The sequence below is a fragment of the Microcaecilia unicolor genome, chromosome 13 (genome assembly GCF_901765095.1).
Source record: "Microcaecilia unicolor chromosome 13, aMicUni1.1, whole genome shotgun sequence".
NCBI classification, from domain to species: Eukaryota; Metazoa; Chordata; class Amphibia; order Gymnophiona; family Siphonopidae; genus Microcaecilia; species Microcaecilia unicolor.
The window spans coordinates 100,052,814-100,070,828 of NC_044043.1; the positions used below are offsets into that span (position 1 = coordinate 100,052,814).

Consider the following 18,015-nt stretch of genomic DNA (forward strand, 5'->3'; position numbering starts at 1 on the left):
CGACTCATCAGCCAGGGGTGGGCAGGCTGCCTTTAGCATAAGGTGACCGGATAACTCCGTAAAGGACAGGCCAGGTTAGACCAGGTTTTGTAGGCGGTGGTTTGCCTTTCTTACAGAAATGAACTAAATCCATTGACAGGGTAAAACCAGGACTGCCTCCAGCATAAGACATGGAGCTATCTGGTCACCTTAAACTGACTACTTCATAACACAATCCCAAAATTCCAGTAACAAGAGGTAACCCAAAGTATGTGTCGCTTGACAGCTGCTTTTTAGATGTCTAAATTGCAAAGCATTCTGGGAACTGTTATCCTGCCTTTTTGTCATAGGAGAAGGAAGTCAGCGGGAGAGGGCTTGGTCCACTGAGAATATAACCCTTATTTTAAAAGCTCTATTCATGTTGTGGACATCTGAAAACCAGTATTTAGACATCCATTTTGCTTGGATAACCAAAGCCCGATTTTATAAAGCCAGGATATAGCTGTCTAACACTGCAGTACGCCCATATGGAAGGGGGTGCGGGGCCCAAATATGAATGTCCAACTCCGATCACAGAAGGGGACGGGACCTGTGTGTCCAAAAAGATAGACAGTGTCATTTAGACCTGGTACTTGGCACATCCAGGGTAAAGAAAGGTGCACTGAAAGAGCAGCTGTCCGCTGAAGGGGTTAAGGCAAGTTACCTCCTTAATCCCCCCCCCCTCCTTGGGGTTGCTGTCCCCCTCCTTTTCCTGAATGTGAAACTAGCAAGTGATACCAGACTCTATGTCAGCCTCAGGAACTATGGACCTTCATAGTACTACAATCTTTTAAAAATTAACTTCTTAGGAGATCTCCACACAGCCCTGAGCACTAGCCTAATGATTAGTGTAGTGGGCTGAAAACCAGGGGAGTCAGGTTCAAATCCTGTTTCAGCTCTCTGTAATTTTTTTGAAATTGCGAGCCCTCTAGGGACAGAAACATGCTTACTGTACCTGAAAGTATAAGAAATCTGCCAGGCCGAAAGCTCTTGAAGCAGAGTATGTTCAGGGCTCGCAATTTAAAACAAAATGACAAAGAGCTGAAGTGGGATTTGAGCTTCTCAGCCCCATCAGGGAACCCCCTCTGCTCTGCACAGACATCTGTGGGGCCATTTGATGACACGGATGTTTCTCAGCTGCCACAAAGGTGTCCACATCCCTTGTTTTGCCACATCCAGCATTTGGATGTTTCACTTTATAAAATGGATGCTCATGTTGGATATTTCTCGTTCATTTTAGAATCAGTGGCATAGCCACTGAGGGGCCTCGGAGGATCTGGGCCCCCTCACCTTCAGTTCAGGCCCCCTCTGCTTTAATGCCAAGCCCCACCAACCAAAGAAGTCTCCTCTGCAAGTCCCGCCTGCGCTGTCCAAGCAGCACTTAAGCCATCAGGTGAACTTTGGCCTCCGATGCTGGCTCTCTTGAGCGACTGAACTGAGCATGTGCGGGACTGCTGATGCCAGCGGCTGAACTCCGCTGCCGACTTAAGCCCTGCTCTGGCAGCACAGGCGGGACTCGTGGAGAAGACCTCTTCAGCTGGTGAGGTTTGGCATCCCTGCCAGCAAATGTATGCCTCAATGTTGTAGTTGCAGTTGCGGGAGGGTGGGAGGGAGAGAATAGCTGGCCCCCTCGGTACACCTTTGGGCCCTTCCCAAAATGCACTTCTGGGCATGCCCTGTTTAGACCAGGACATACTTTGACAGATCTTGTTCTAAAATACATGAAACATAGATGTTCATATGTGATGGTTCAACATGGACATCCTGTAAAATGCCCTTCTATATTAACAGTGATCGACTGTGAATCCCCAACAACCTAGAATTACATCAAAATGTGAAAAGAGGAACAAATAAACGAGCTCAAAACATAAGCTCTGATGTTTATCTTTCTGAGTGTAATTGTGGATTTCTAATGACAATATGAGTCAATAAATGTAGAACTGTGACAAGACATTGAAGTAATATTTTTGGCATATGATGCAACTAGTGGCAAAGTCTACTTGTCCCTCTTTCTTCACATTTGGATGTAATTAAGGTTCAGTGAGACACATTTGCATACATTAGGCCTAAGAACCACATATCTATATATATTCATGATGTATATGTTTATGGGGGGGAGGGGGTTCCTAAGCAGTGTTGCCAGGTGGGCGGTTTTACCGCCCAATTGGGCGGTTTTCCGTGACCCGCCGCGGGAAATTTTTGCCCGCGGCGGGTTGCAGTTTTTTGGGCTTCTTTTTTGTCTTTTGGGCGGTTTTTAGGCGTTTTTTTTCGGCCGCGGGGGCGGGGCTAGTGACGTTTTGGGCGGGGCTAGTGACGTTCTGGGCTGGGCGATGATGGGGGGGGGGCCGATGACGGCGGGGGCGGGGTTGATGACGGCGGGGGCGGGGTGATGATGGCGGGGGCAGGGGTGGGGGTGTCAGGGGCGGGGTTTGAATTTGGGCGGGTTTTGGGCTGGATTTAGGCTGGTTTGGGTGGGAAAGAAATTTTCCACCTGGCAACCCTGTTCCTAAGAGGTGATCTGAGCAATCACTGGTATGACAATGGCAATGCCCTGTAGCAGGTCTCCTCTGTTGGGCAAGACCCCTTTCATCTCTGTCTCCTGCCTTATTCACCTTTACTGGGAAAGCGTAGCATTGACGTTTGGCTGACTCAGTGTTGTTCTATAAACACATTACAGAAGCAACATCTTTGCTCTTATCTAGAAAGCAATAATAATTCATATTTCTGTAGCATTGTCTTATCCACAGGATCACAGTGCACTGAACGATGACAACATCTCAAGAGCACAGGCAGGCTTACATACCGCATTGGGGAAAACAGGACGGGAGATGAATTGCCAAGACATTTATTTAAGCCTGGAGTGCCTTCAGGGACGGCTACTCAAAGCAGGAGCTCAGCTCTAGACACAGTGCTGGAACAACACACCTTCGGACCCTATGGAGAGGGTCTTCAAAGGCCGCAGGCCAGGTTTTCTGGGTAACCAAGTTATGCAAATTCTCAGACCAAATAAATGCAAATCTTTTGACTATTCATTGTCAATATTCAGAAAACATGGACTGTCTGTGGCCATTGGCCCTTTACAACTTATTGCTTGAATTCAGCAAGCTATAGAAAGCACAACACCTGCTTTCAGCTCCTTCAGTCTTTGCAACACAGGCCGTTAGACTCTATTAATTCAAAGGCAAAGTGCGTGAGGCTTATCACGGAGCACAAGGCGGGGTCTGGGCACAGTTTTCTGTACTATTGTGGCAGCCCTACACTAAAAGGAGTTTAGCACACAGGACATCAGTGCACAAGGACTCATGTAGACATCAGTGCACTGCACAGGTAATGAAGCTACAAAGTAGTACATTTGGAACGAATCGGAGAAAATGTTTCTTCACTCAACGTGCAAGCCAAACCACCACAAGGGTGGAGGTACACAAATTCCTACGAAAAGTAGAATCTGAGGAAAGGGGGAGTAGGAGGAGTAGGCTCTTGAACAACTAGTAGGCGACGTACATTAGGAACAATCTCTTTATTTAAATATACACTCGGCTGTGTTGAGTCGAGTGTATATTTAAATAAAGAGATTGTTCCTAATCTACGTCGCCTACTAGTGTTGTTCAAGAGCCTACTCCTCCTACTCCCCCTTTCCTCAGAGTCTTCACTCAACGTGCAATTAAACTCTGGAATTTGTTGCCAGAGAATGTAGTAAAAAGCGATTAGCTTAGCAGGATTTAAAAAAAGGTTTGGCTGGCTTCCTAAAGGAAAAGTCCATAGAACATTATTAAAATGGACTTGGGGAAAGGATAAATAAGCAGCATAAAATGTATTCTTCTTTTTGGGATCTTGCCAGGTATTTGTGACCTGGATTGGCCACTGTTGGAAACAGGATGCTGGGCTTGATGGACCTTCGGTCTGTCCCAGTATGACAATACTTATGTTTATGTACTTAAGGTATTATCTATTAAACTCCGATGCAAAGAAGTACGCAGAGGGCCTCAGAATGAGTGCAAGGCTCAGTAATGCTGGGGCTTTATTGTGGGGCTCGAAGAGAGGTAAAAGGTTAACTCTTTCCTCTGACCCAGCACCACTGAGGATTTTATGTCTGTTTCTTCTCCTTAGTGTGAACATGTTGCCTGCAACTTTTTTCTTGTTTTGTGAAGGGGATGGGTTAAAGGCCAGCAGGGAGATGAGGAGACGAGGGGTTTGTGTTGCTGAACACAGGGCTAAGGTGGAAGTGCGGTATGCTGTGTTTTTGTAATTGTCAAATACACTCGTTCAGCTGCCAGTTAAATCATGTGCAAAATATTAATTCTGCTGCTAGGACACAACCCATGTGTGTATATTTCCAAGGTGTCCAGTGTGCTCTCTCATATTTGAGCACATTTCTTGTGTGCACATTAATCAAACACAATTTGGTTACAGCTCTGGGTGCAAATTTTCTATGTGTGTGAGGAAACCATGTGTGCAGAGCTTATGACATCAAGCTCTCCACCTTTGCCACTGCGGACCTGCAGCCAGTCCGTGAGACATAACCCAGGCTGCAGCCTGTTTTACCCGGTTCTCCACCATTGAATATTGGCCCCTGCAGTTCTTCAGTAAAGACTCCTAAATCCATTCCCAGAGCGATATCAATCCACGTGTAGGGCACAGGGGTTGTTATTTGTACCATTATGTGCCTCTGTTTTAGGGATACACTAGGAGTAAGGGGTCAATATAGTACTGAAGTGAGAGACCTATAACTATGTTCTGCCAGCAGAGGGCAAAACTCTAAGCATATGAAAAGGGTTAATAGCTAGGAGGAGACACTTCCCCCTACAGGAGGGTGGAAGACAGACCTTCTCTGTCCCCTAGGAAGAGGAAAGAGGTGGAAAAGGGGCTGAAAATTAACCTCTGGAAGTGTGGATCAGAGACCTATGAAAGAGCTTTTAGAACGAATTGAAGCTTTCCCTGCCTTTATGTCAGATGATCCTGTCTGTCTGGGATAATATTACGTAAAAGTGGTAGGTGACCTTGGCCATTTATCCGTACTCTGCTCAGGGATCCTCATGGCCGGACTAGGTATTTTCAAAGTTCTGTTCTCCAATGTCAGTAAAGATACCTCTGATACTGGGGACCCACTAAACCGTTGCGTTGTGTGCTGACTTCACTGGGAGGACACAGAGTCACTGGGACACCTTATAGAAGGTTCTGTACCCACAGAGAACGAGCCTTTATAAAAGTGATTAAATGCATCATTAAAATCATCTGCTGTCAGCACAGCTCCAAGAACCAGGCAAAGCTCTAAGGCTCGTGGGGTCCGATGATGGCACTGGGTGATGAGCAGCTGGACTGTGATAACAGCAGGTGCTTTTGCTGATGCGTGGATTACACAATCTGCGGGGGATCGCCATGTTTCCTGAGCGCAGTCTCCCGGTTTCATAAGTGAAATGGTGATGTAGCATCCTGTGTACTATGCTAGAATCTGGCTTATCATCACATTACGAGCCTGCAAGAAACAATGTTGACAAGAAAAGACTCGTTCACAAGCCGGCAAAATATTCACAGAAAAGCTGGGATGAGCTAGCCAGCGTGAAATCAACATGGCCACAGGACTGGTTCTGTGTGCAAGCGTTTCCAGCATGACACCTTGCCAGCACACGCAGGATACCACAGACGTGTGGGTGCTATTCCTGTTTGCTCTGGCACCCCCTGCACTACTTGCAGGAGTATTAAAATTGCAAGAGATACAAAAAAAGTGAGCATCGCTCCCTCCCCAACAGAGATTGCAAACCATAGCCAGCACGTCTGGACTTGGACGGACTCAGCGAGCAGTTCTCGCTTGCCTCATGAAGATCCATGATTGGTGTTGGCCTCCGCTCTCTGTACACGGCTGGCTGAGCGGATGCTAGAATCAGCTGGTCTGTTCCACCCTTTCACCATCCTTACCTCTGTCTTCCCTCCATCTCAGTGCAGAAGGTGGGACTAGTTATAAACACCTCATCCTCCGACAGGGAACTACTGTCCACATAATGGAAGAAGCTATGCATGGGGTGCTTCTGGGTGCTGACTGGGGCTTCTCCGTTCTCCACCGGGGAGGGGTTCTGCTTTTCGGAGCTGCCCGTCAGAGAAGGGTGGCCCTCCCCTAAGGTCCATTCCTCAGCCCTCAGGTGCAGGTGTGAGAGGATGGGGGAGGTCAGAGAAGAGCAGCAGTAGGTCCGAAGGCTGCCGTCCAGATTAGAACTGCCCAGTCCCTGGGGGCCACTCAGAAGCCTTCCCCGAAGATAAATGTTTTCCAGGTCTGGAAGGAAAAATGAAGAATTAAACAAAAGTCTCTACAGTCCCTGTGACAATTCAGGGGGTACTATTACCCCCCACCCCCCAGCCACATAATTGCATTCAGATAATGTGGGATACAGGTATCAAATAAATAAATAAATAATACATACATATAAATAATATTCAGCCCACGGTGGTTTTTAAGCCGTTGACTGCCATAGTATTTTCAATGGAGAAGGGTAGTTAGTGGGGTTCCTAAGGGGTCTGTGCTGGGACCGCTGCTTTTAACATATTTATAAATGACCTAGAGATGGGAATAAGTAGTGAGGTAATTAAATTTGCTGATGACACAAAGTTATTCAAAGCCGTTAAATCACGGGAGGATTGTGAAAAATTACAAGCGGACCTTACGAGACTGGGAGACTGGGCATCTAAATGGCAGATGACGTTTATTGTGAGCAAGTGCAAAGTGATGCATGTGGGAAAGAGGAACCCGAATTATAGCTACGTCATGCAAGGTTCCAGGTTAGGAGTCACCAACCAAGAAAGGGATCTAGGTATCGTCGTTGATGATACGTTGAAACCTTCTGCTCAGTGTGCTGCTGCGGCTAAGAAAGCAAATAGAATGTTAGGTATTATTAGGAAAGAAATGAGGACGTTATAATGCCTTTGTATCGCTCCATGGTGCGACCGCACCTCGAATATTGTATGCAATTCTGGTCACTGCATCTCAAAAAGATATAGTGCAATTAGAACAGTACAGAGAAGGGCGATGAAATGATAAAGGGGATGGGACGACTTCCTATGAGGAAAGGCTAAAGCTACTAGAGCTCTTCAGCTTGGAGAAAAGATGGCTGAGAGGAGATATGATAGAGGTCTATAAAATAATGATTGGAGTTGAACGGGTAGATGTGAAGCGTCTGTTCACGCTTTCCTAAAATACTAGGACTAGGGGGCATGCGATGAAGCTACAATGTAGTAAATTTAAAATGAATTGGAGAAACTATTTCTTCACTCAACATGTAATTAAACTCTAGAATTCTTTGCTAGAAAATGTAGTAAAAGCAGTTAGCTTACTGGGGTTTAAAAAAGGTTTACAGCTTCCTAAAAGAAAAGTCCATAAACCATCATTGAAATGGACTTGGGGAAAATCCACTTCTTATTTCTAGGATAAGCAGCATAAAATGTATTGTACTGTTTTGGGATCTTGCCAAAGTTTCAGCGTGCTTGTCTGACATTGCTGTCTGGATGTCTCAACGCCACCTGAAATTAAATATGACCAAAACCGAGCTTCTCATTTTCCCCCCCAAACCCACCTCCCCGCTCCCCCCATTTTCTATTTCTGTTGATGGCTCTCTCATTCTCTGTCTCCTCAGCTCGAAACCTTGGGGGTCATCTTTGACTCTTCTCTCTCCTTCTCTGCTCATATCCAGCAGATTGCCAAAACCTGTCGTTTCTTCTTTACAACATCCGTAAAATCCGCCCCTTTCTTTCCGAGCACTCTACCAAACCCTCATCCACACCCTTGTCACCTCTCGTTTAGACTACTGCAATCTGCTTCTTGCTGGCCTCCCACTTAGTCACCTCTCCCCTCTCAGTCGGTTCAAAACTCTGCTGCCCGTCTCGTCTTCCGCCAGGGTCGCTTTACTCATACTACCCCTCTCCTCAAGACCCTTCACTGGCTCCCTATCCGTTTTCGCATCCTGTTCAAACTTCTTCTACTAACCTATAAATGTATTCACTCTGCTGCTCCCCAGTATCTCTCCACACTTGTCCTTCCCTACACCCCTTCCCGTGTACTCCGCTCCATGGATAAATCCTTCTTATCTGTTCCCTTCTCCACTACTGCCAACTCCAGACTTCCTGAGCCCCTTCGTCTTGCCCCATCCTTGGCCACCTTTAAATCTAGACTGAAAGCCCACCTCTTTAACATTGCTTTTGACTCGTAACCACTTGTAACCACTCGCCTCCACCTACCCTCCTCTCTTCCTTCCCGTTCACATTAATTGATTTGATTTGCTTACTTTATTTATTTTTGTCTATTAGATTGTAAGCTCTTGAGCAGGGACTGTCTTTCTTCTATGTTTGTGCAGCGCTGCGTACGCCTTGTAGCGCTATAGAAATGCTAAATAGTAGTAGTAGTAGTAGTAGTACTTGTGCCCTGGATTGGCCACTGTTGGAAACAGGATGCTGGGCTTGATGGACCACCAGGGCTTTGACAAGAGGTTATCCCCCTCCCCACAGCGTGGCACAACCCTAACACCAGCTCTGAGCTGGCGTAGGTTTGCCACGGGAGGAGCGTTCTTGTTGCACGCTGCTGCTCGCTAGCATTGGGGAGAATGATGCCCGTTTAGCATGCATTACATGCTCATTGCACTCAGATCCTGCGAGCTCGTCATTTCACTCGCTCACTGGCTGTAAGCATTCGGCGGTAGCAAGTTCAGGCGTTAGTCCCAGCGCCAATGGCCTCTAGTGCCTGCCAGTGGCGTAGCTACGTGGGGCCTGAGGGGACTGGGCCCCTAGATTTGGCCCTGGCTCCCCTGGCGATGATCCCCTTGAACCCCCCTCCCGCCACCAACCCTCCCCCGCCGCCGTCCGCCCCCGCCGCCGCATCAGATTCCTCATTTGCTGCAGCCGAACAGAGTCTTCTTTAGTTCAGCGCCGGAATAGCGCCTTCGTTCAAGGAAGTTCCTGCTGTGATCCTGCACGTAAGGCGTCAGAAACAGCTGATCACAGCAGGAACTTCCTTGAATGAAGGCGCTATTCCGCGCTGAACTAAAGAAGACTCTGTTCGGCTGCAGCAAACGAGGTATCTGATGCGGCGGCGGACGGGCAGCGGGGGAGGGTGGCAGGAGGGGGGTCCAATGTGCGGCGCTGCGGCGACTGGGGAGGGCGATGGAGGGGGGGTGCGGGGGGGGTCCAATGTGGCGGCTGCGGCAGCTGGGGGGTGACAGGGGGGGGGGTGGCTAAACAGTGCCCCACCACCACGGGTTCTGGCCTCCCCTCCCAGCGAGGTCTGGCTACGCCCCTGGCGCCCGCGTTTGCTTCTGAGCATCAGAGCTGAGAAAATCTAGAGCTGACTTCTGAAAAGTTGTTTGCATGGAACAAGTGATAACCTTGATACAATCAGACCGCCATCTTGCAAACTGCTTTTGAAGTAAGTGTTTATAAATTGAGAGAAATGTGGTCATTAAATGTCTGGGACAGATCCATATGCTTAAATATACCTGTGTACAAAGAGGGAAAGGCTCCGGCCAGAGGGACTGTGGCAGGGTTTGGCATGGCAATACTGTAGCACACTGCACTGTGACTGAACATTTTGCAAGCTGGATCCCGAGTAAGGCAAAAGAAAGAGAGACACTCTACCCTGAAGCTGGAGGACATCTTGGGAGCCGTTCCCACAATGCATTTCTTCATCATCCAATGAGGACCAAGCGCTTAGTGTGGCTTCAGTAATGGCAAATTGTTCTGCTACACCTGTAATATCAGAAAACAGAGAGACTCCCTGAGAATCTGGTACACTCAATGAAAATACAGAGGAAAGATGACGCCAAGGACGGCAAATCTAAAGAGAGAGGTTTACTGCCGCTGTGAGTGTGACTGAAGGCTACAGAGTGAGATATTTCCAGAGGTTGTCAACTGTATCCAGATTCACCCACCAGGGTTGATCCAGTCCTGGGTTTCCTCATTGCATTCCCTCGGAAAAGCAAGACCACAAGTTCCTGTTGTACGAATCTGGATCCAGTTGGAACCTTGTTCCAGGAGCATCATTTCACAGTTTTGGCATCAGCTTCTCTCCTCTCTGCCCTACCCCAGCAATCCCCCACCCACTGACACCAGTCACTCCACCCTACACCAGCAATTTCCCCCTTGGCATCAATCTGTTTCCACTACCCCAGAAATGCCCCCTTGGCATTAATGTTGCATTCCACCCCTCCTCGCTGCCTCAGCAACCCCTCCACCCCTTGGCATTAATCTGTCCTCCCCGTTAACTCAAAATATCCCTATTGCATCAGCTTTTCCTGTGGCCAGCAGCTCCCCTTTGAATTAATTTCTCCCCCTACCCTAGCCCCCCCCCTCGCATCAGCTCCCGCCTAGCCTTGCATCACTGATAATAAATGCAGCAGCTCTTAAGGAGCATCTGGTAACAGAGTCAGTCTCTCTCCTTAGGGTTTTGTGGGTGAGGGTGATTCCAGCTCCTGCACAGGACATCATGTTTCACCTCTCTCCAGGCTGAATCGATGACTCGGCCCGACCTCAGCTTGATTGCACCAAAGCTGTGAAAAATACTTCTTCCCCATCTCCAGTCCTCCATCTGTTTATTCTTTCAGTGCTATTATCATAGATGCGTCAGAGGACAGGCTGATTGTGTCGTGTCATCCGGACGCGGTGCATATTAGAATCTCAGTGGCTGAGAGAACAACCTACAGCACCTCTAGTTTTCTTCATCACCATGGCAACTTCTGTACTGACTCCTTCACATTGATTATAGGAAAGGTCTCAACATGTAATTAAACTCTGGAATTCCTTGTTAGAGAATGTGATAAAGGCGGTTAGCTTAGCGGGGTTTTAAAAAGGTCTGGACGGCTTCCTAAAGGAAAAGACCAGAGACCATTATTAAAATGGACTTGGGGAAAATCCACTGTTTATTTCCGGGATAAGCAGCATAAAATGTTTTGTACTTTTTGGGGATCTTGCCAGGTATTTGTGACCTGGATTGGCCACTGTTGGAAACAGGATGGGGCTTGATGGACCTTTTGTCTGTCTCAGTGTGGCGATACTTATGTACTTATGCACCTTTGACCCCAATCTGCAGAACTCACACTGTCTAGATTTTAGATGAATTTGCCAGGCATAACTGTGAACTGTACCAATGTAGCAAGTATAATATAATCCCTTTTGCTTAGGTCTTGTACACCTATCACATATATTGAATGTTTGGAGGATGTTCATCTAAACAGGATCTGGAAACTCTCTCAGACAGTAACTGTGGGGTGAGCTGAGTCTCTCCAGATCAACCAATAGTCTCCTGTCCGCTCTCCTCCCCTCCCTTTAATGTTTCCCTCACCTTACTGGTGCTCTAACACAGATTTACTCTCAGTCTCCCATTTCCTCTTCCCTTCCACCTTGTGGATCTTTTGTCTCCTTTTTCCTTCTGCCACTCCAAGTATCTGCCCCACCAATGCCCCTGCTGGTACCTGCCGCAAAGCGTGCCTCCTTCAGCTCATCGGTGAGGTAGGAGTAATGGTCTTCGTCCGGGAGTGAGGGGTCCCAGCCCGACTGCCAGTGCACGCCACCCCTTCCACTCGATCAGGTGGGCGACCCGGCCACGAGCCATGGCCGTGGGTCTTGGTGATATGGTCTTTGATGGTCTGTACTAAACCTGTGCGAAAGATAAAGCAAATGGGCCCCAGATAGGCTGACGCATCCACATTCTGGTATCCTGTACCCAGGCTGCGGTGAAAAGCTAGGAAAAGGTTAGCGGCTCACCAAGTCTAGATTGAAGGAGTAATGGAGTGGTTAGAGCAGTGGGCTGAGAACGAAAGAGCCCAGTTCAAAACTCACAGCACCAGGGCCACCGAGAGACTGAACTGGGCCCGGGGCAGGGCTGCTGCCGCCCCCTCCAATCGCTGCGCATGCCGCCCCTCCCCAATCGCTGCCGCTGCTCCATCCCCTGATCGCTGCAGCTGCTGAAATACCTTGGCTGGCAGGTATCCCAGGCTCCGCCAGCAAAAGACATCTTCTTCCTCACAGCTTCTGACTGCCTGCCCCTGCGGCTCTGCTTTCCTCTCAGGGCAGTACTCGAAAAACAAGGGCAGAAGTGCAGAGCTGGAGGTGTTCCAGGTCCTCCCCAGCCTCCAAGCGGGGGCCTGGCACTGAGATTTCCTCTCCTGCTCCTGGTTGGGACGCGATCACTCGGGTCCCGTCAGGAGCAGGAGAGAGAGAGAGAGAGAGACCCCGGCGCCGGGACCCCTTGAGGCCCGGGACCAAGGAATTTTGCCCACCTCCCCACTCTTGGCAGCCCTGCATGGCACCTCCCTGTGATCTTAGACAAGTCACTTAATCCTTCATTGTCTCAGATACAAACTTGGGGACAGGAAAATACCTACCATACCTGAACCTACACTGCTTGGATAGCTTTTGGGTTGGTTTGTGCTAATCAAATAAATACAAAAATTAGGGTTCTTTTAGGTTTCTTCATGTACAGACCATCTGTCCAATGCAGCATGTACCATTTTCAAATACAATGCATAAAATGGAAATCAGCAATTAGGTGATCATTATTAAGAAAAAAAAAACAATCAAACAGTTTTGTGCATATCACAACAGCAATGAACCTCACTCCTAAGCCTGAGTATGTGGCCTATGGCCTTGATCTCTCAAATTTACCGCTAACACTTGCTGAAGTACTTGCATGGGGCCAAAGCTGTAAAATGTATACGTGACATATTAAAAGTGCTTGGAAACTGCTTTTCAGCAAGACTGTTACACCTCACTTCCATGTGAAAGATGTCTGCTCCGGATAATGAGGCCCTGCGATCAGATATCATCAAAACTAACCAGTCTGTTTTTCAAGTAAAAAGCTGCCGGTACTCAAATGCTAGGCCACCCTTCAGGAGTGGAGTGATCACTGAGGGGACCCACCCCATAATAGCCAGGTCTCCTGCTACCAGTCCATTACAAGACAGAATTGGTGTGGAGAGCCTGAGCTCTATCATTAAACTTGGGGACCATGAGTCAATTTTAGCAGACAATAGAAAAGGTGCCGGTACTCAGTACCCCCCAAGTACCCCCTCAAAAAAGCCCTGAAACTAACTCTCACTCCTTACAGGGTGGCGGAGACAAGAACTGTGTCTGAGTTTAAGAAAGTGTTGAGTCAGGCACCTGGGATCTGTTAGGGAAAGGAGGAGACAGTGACTTGCTGTGGATGGGGGGGGGGGGGGGACTGGATGGGCCATTTGGCTCTTATCTGCCGCCATCTTTCTGTGTTTCTCTATTACTTTTCTGCTCCAGGAGGACAGCAGGGTCAGTCCTGGTTCCCCCCCCCCCCCCCCCCCCCCCCCCATTTCGTAGAGAGATTTGACATTCTCAGACCAATTCTGTACAATTCTTTCCAGCTTCAGTTGGGTTGGAAAGAATGAAAACCGGTGGGAACTGTGTCTGGTGTTGTCACTGGTTACAGTGAGAGTGTGCGACACGTTTCCCATCTGGTCCCCAGGGAAAACAGAGAAGCCGCTTTGGCCTTATCTCTGCCAAATGATCCACAGGAAGGATTTTATTCACTGTAAACTGAGCCACCGGTGCAAATTATTTTCTTGCCCATCAGGTCCGGTAGGGGCTCCGGGGCCCTGGGTGCTGAGCGTGTTTCATCTGCAGAAGCTTTTGTAGTTAATCTTTGATTTCCTGCAATGTAGGCACGGGTGAAGGGGAGACGATGTTGTTGCCATAGAAACAGACAATTTATTGATTTTCCCATCTCTCAAGTTAATTAGACAGACGTGTATATTGGGAAGAGCTGCTGGGACCTCCCGGGCTGAGGAGTGGGAAGCAGAAAAATGTTTTTCCTTCTATTTTAATTCCTTTCATCACACCATGTACTACACGTATCTCTGCGTGCGGGTGGGTGTTTTTGCGGGGTATGTCTAGGTTGCAATTAGGTAACAGTTTAAGCATTGAGAGCGACACTTAAAAGCATGAAATGTGAGATTAGGTACATTTCATTTCTAATCTTGAGCCTGCAAAAAAGGTGGGAAAATGTGGGATACAAATGCAACAAATAAACAAATAATCGGCTCCTTCCAACCGTGATAATCAGCTCTTCAATAGCAAAGCGATTATGAACCAAACTTTAAAACCTGAGCTCCGGGGTCCTTTTACTAAAGGTGCGCTGAAAAATGGCTTGCGGTCGTGTAGGCGCGGGTTTTGGGTGTGCACCAATCCATTTTCTAGCATGCCTGTAAAAAAAGGCCCTTTTTAAAATTTTGCCGAAAATGGACGTGCAGCGAAATCAAAATTGCCGCGCGTCCGTTTTGGGTCTGCGACCTTACCGCCAGCCATTGACCTAGCGGTAGTAAAGTCTCACGTGGTAACTGGGCGGTAATGACCTACGCGCGTCATGTCGCGTGTCCGATAATTGCAATTATTTCTCAGCAGCGCGTATCGGACGCACGCCAAAAATTAAATTACTGCAACAGCCACGCGGCAGCCGGGTGGTAACTCCATTTTGGCGTGCGTTGGGTGTGTGTAGACGCTTACGCGGCTTAGAGAAAAGGCCCCTCAGTGTTTCTAGTTCTTGTCCTGTGCCTATGATCTTTGTATTAAGCTGCCTGTCTTGCTGTCTGGCACTGAGAGAAGCTTTTTTTAGCCAGTCTTTCTGTGGATATCCTTAAATTTATGACACGTACAAGCAGGGACGTAGCTATGTGGGGCCACGGGGGCCTGGGCCCCCGTAGATTTGGCCCTGGACCCCCCCGCTGACGACCCTCTCGACCCTCCCTCCCGCCGCCAACCCGCCGTCGCTGTCTGCTACCTTTGCTGGCGGGGGACCCCAACCCCCGCCAGCCAAGGTCCTCTTCTATTTCTGAGTCTGACGTCCTGGAGAAGGGGGCAGACTCAGGAAAAATGTTGAGGAAGTACTTTTTCACAGAGAGAGTGGTAGATGCTTGGAATGTCCTCCCGTGGGAGGTGGTGGAGATGAAAATGGTAACGGAATTCAAAAATGCGTGGGATAAACACAAAGGAATCCTGTTCAGAAAGAACGGATACACAGAAGATTAGCGGAGATTGGGTGGCAACACCAGTAGTAATTGGGAAGCAAAACCAGTGCTGGGCGGACTTCTACGGTCTGTGCCCTGAAAATGGCAAGGACAAATCAAGGTCGGGTATACATATAAAGCAGCACATAGAATGAGTTTATCTTGTTGGGCAGACTGGATGGACTGTACAGGTCTTTATCTGCCATCATCTATTATGTTACTATGAAGAGATTATGATCACCTGGGACATTCCCATTCCGACCAATAAAAGCTGGATACAAGGAAACCAGACACAGTGGTACAAGAAAAAAACCCACCAGAACAGTAGTGATAATAGAGGTGTCAGTTCCAAGCAATTATTCTGTGAATTGTGAGAAGAGAGAGAGAAAGTCATCAAGTACCAAGAAATGAAGTCAGAGACTAAGAAAATGGGCCAGAACAATACAGAAATATTTCCTCATTGTTTTCAGTGCCACAGGCTTGACTGAAAGGAATTTTCAAGCGCACCTTAACAGGTTGCCTGTCCGTGCGATATCTTACGGACTCCAGAAGGAAGCTCTTTTCGGCATGGGCACAGATCATACTCCACGCACCCTGGCTTAGGCGTGAGGTTCATTATTCTCATTCGTTGGCACTGATTTGAATGTAGCCGCACAACTCGCCAAGCGTATTCTGGAACGGGCCCCCACTCCCCCCCCCCACACTTGAGCCATCACCCCCGCATCTTTCTGTCTGCTCCCTCGCTCTGTCCTCTCTTGCCCTGCTCTTGTCCATGCCAGGAGTCGGGATCCAGATGGTTGCATTAATGCAATATCACGTTATGCAATCATCCAGGTCTTGGAAGGCACGCAGGAGCAGGAGAGGACAGACAGGCAGGCAGGCAGGCAGGAAGAAGCTTGCTGGCGCTGTGGCCGGGCCCCCCCCCCCCCCACCTTGGAGGCCATGTCCAGGAAATTTTCCTTCCCTGCCCCTCCTCTCGTCGGCCCTGCCTCTGATGCAGGTGTGTGCTGAAACGTTGGGCTGTAGGATGATCTGTATTATATTGGGCAGTTTTTAACAATAAAGTATATTTTTATATTTAGTCATTATTGTTTTATTATTACCCTTCATCTGTTGCTTAGTCAGACCACAGCTCCCTAGCATTCTTTGTACCTACAGGAACACAAAGCAGAAGGAACCGTGAAGGAACCAGAGAGCGAGAAGCAGAGCCACCTTGGAAGTGCAGTGTGGGATTGCACGCTTTGGAGAGCTGGCCATTAATGGACTAATGCTCTTCTCATATATAAGCAATCTTGAAAAATCAGTGAAGCATATCCCTTCTTTTATTACATAAGAGGCGGATTCTTCCTGTTTGATGTTGGACCCCTGACACAGCACATTTTGCTGAAACACGGCCGTGTTAGGTTGGTGATTTAATAAACCTTTGCAACCCCAGACTGCTCTTCCTGACTGGCTCTGCTTCTTGCTCTCTTGTACCTACGGAAATGCAAGCATATTTCTAAAGGGAAATTGAGTGGGGCTCTAAAACAGATGTAAATGAAATGTATTTTGTGGGGATTTAGAAATGCAAGTCCCCCTACATGTACTTCCTCTCCCTGAATTAACCCCACCTGCAGGCAGAAGAACCCATGTTGTAAAGGGGAGGGGAGAAGGATAATATTCACAGAATATTCTAGAAGCAAATGAGACAAGAATGAGGAAAGGGCAGACTGCGTTTTACCTACCCACCAGAGAGGAGGTTGCGAGCGCTGTGATGTCGTAGTTATTGGATACAGGCTTGGACTCGGAGAGGAAGCCATTAGAAGTCTGAAAGCATTTCTGAAGAGGAAAGAGAAACAAACAAACAATTAGAGGCAACTGGAGGTTCCTTAGCAGGAAAAGCCTTGTATGGTTTGATTTGTCCAGAACCCTCGGCTGTCCCACTTCAGGCTGGTTGTGATCAGGGCTCCATGAACAAGTTTTCAGTGCTGTTCTTTGTTGAGGTGACCCACAATATAAGGGCAGTAACAAATATAAATCACTTGCTAGGGACCACTCGTCTAAATTCACATCAACTTCGTCAGTCTTTCACGTGCTCATCTTCCAACATGGTATATATCATTCAGTGTAAAAAATGTAACGAAGGATGCTATATTGGAGAAACAGGCCAGATGTTTAAGACAAGATTTAATTTACATAGACATCACATGAAGAATACTGGTGCCAGCAGGGTTCCTACCCCTGTGGGGCAGCACTTTACCAGACCAGAACACTGTACCAGTGATTTCATAGTAAGAATCCTGAAAGGTAACTTTAAAACAATACAGGAACGTAAGACCTTTGAAGTCAGAATGATTGAATACTTTGACACCCAACAGGCAGGACTTAACAAAGAGCTGGGTTTTCTAGCCCATTATAAACCATAAAGTTGTATTTCTCTGTTTATCTCCCTCTTCCCTCACCTACCAACACCCATCCTGTTAGACTATCAATGAAATGCTTTGATGTTCTCATGCATACCTCCTACCCAGCCCCTACTGTTCCAACTATCACTTTGAGGAGATGACTCTACCAAGATACTAAGGTTCTGTGATCACTATTACAGCTGGGTTTACAGGTGGCTTTTGCCAATAGGGAGTATGTGCTCTGACTTCCATTCATTTTATTATCCTCGGTATTTGTATTATGAAATAGAGTTAGGAAAATGACTGTTCTAGAAACCTTTATTTCTGTTTGAAGTTTTTTTAAAATCTTTGTTGCTGTGCTGAATAAATTTGCTTTCTATATGCTTTTTGTGCTCATCATATCAGTAGAAAATGAGGGATCCTGGATCTCGAGCCCAGTGTGTTTCCCTAGACTTAGTTCCAGTGCTGTAGCCACGAGAGGGCCTTGGGGGCCTGTTCCCCCCTCCCCCAAATTGAGGTGCTGTCTTCTGCTTTGGCTGGCGAGGGTCCCCAAGACCCACCAGTGGAGGCCCTCTACCAACCGAAGACTGATGCATTTCCTGGGCCGCTTCCAT

The 18,015-nt window shown here is 47.8% G+C and overlaps 1 protein-coding gene across 1 annotated transcript in view; it reads right to left on the reverse strand.

Moving 5' to 3' along the window:
- Window positions 1–5,927: 5,927 nt before the first annotated feature.
- The window catches only part of LOC115482433 (protein FAM131C-like), a 30,980-nt gene continuing 18,892 nt past the window's right edge, over window positions 5,928–18,015 (reverse strand). The window contains 6 exon segments of the mRNA XM_030222179.1: window positions 5,928–6,283; window positions 9,628–9,738; window positions 11,460–11,544; window positions 11,546–11,608; window positions 11,610–11,644; window positions 16,742–16,835. Of these exon segments, the coding sequence (XP_030078039.1) occupies window positions 5,928–6,283; window positions 9,628–9,738; window positions 11,460–11,544; window positions 11,546–11,608; window positions 11,610–11,644; window positions 16,742–16,835 (744 nt within the window).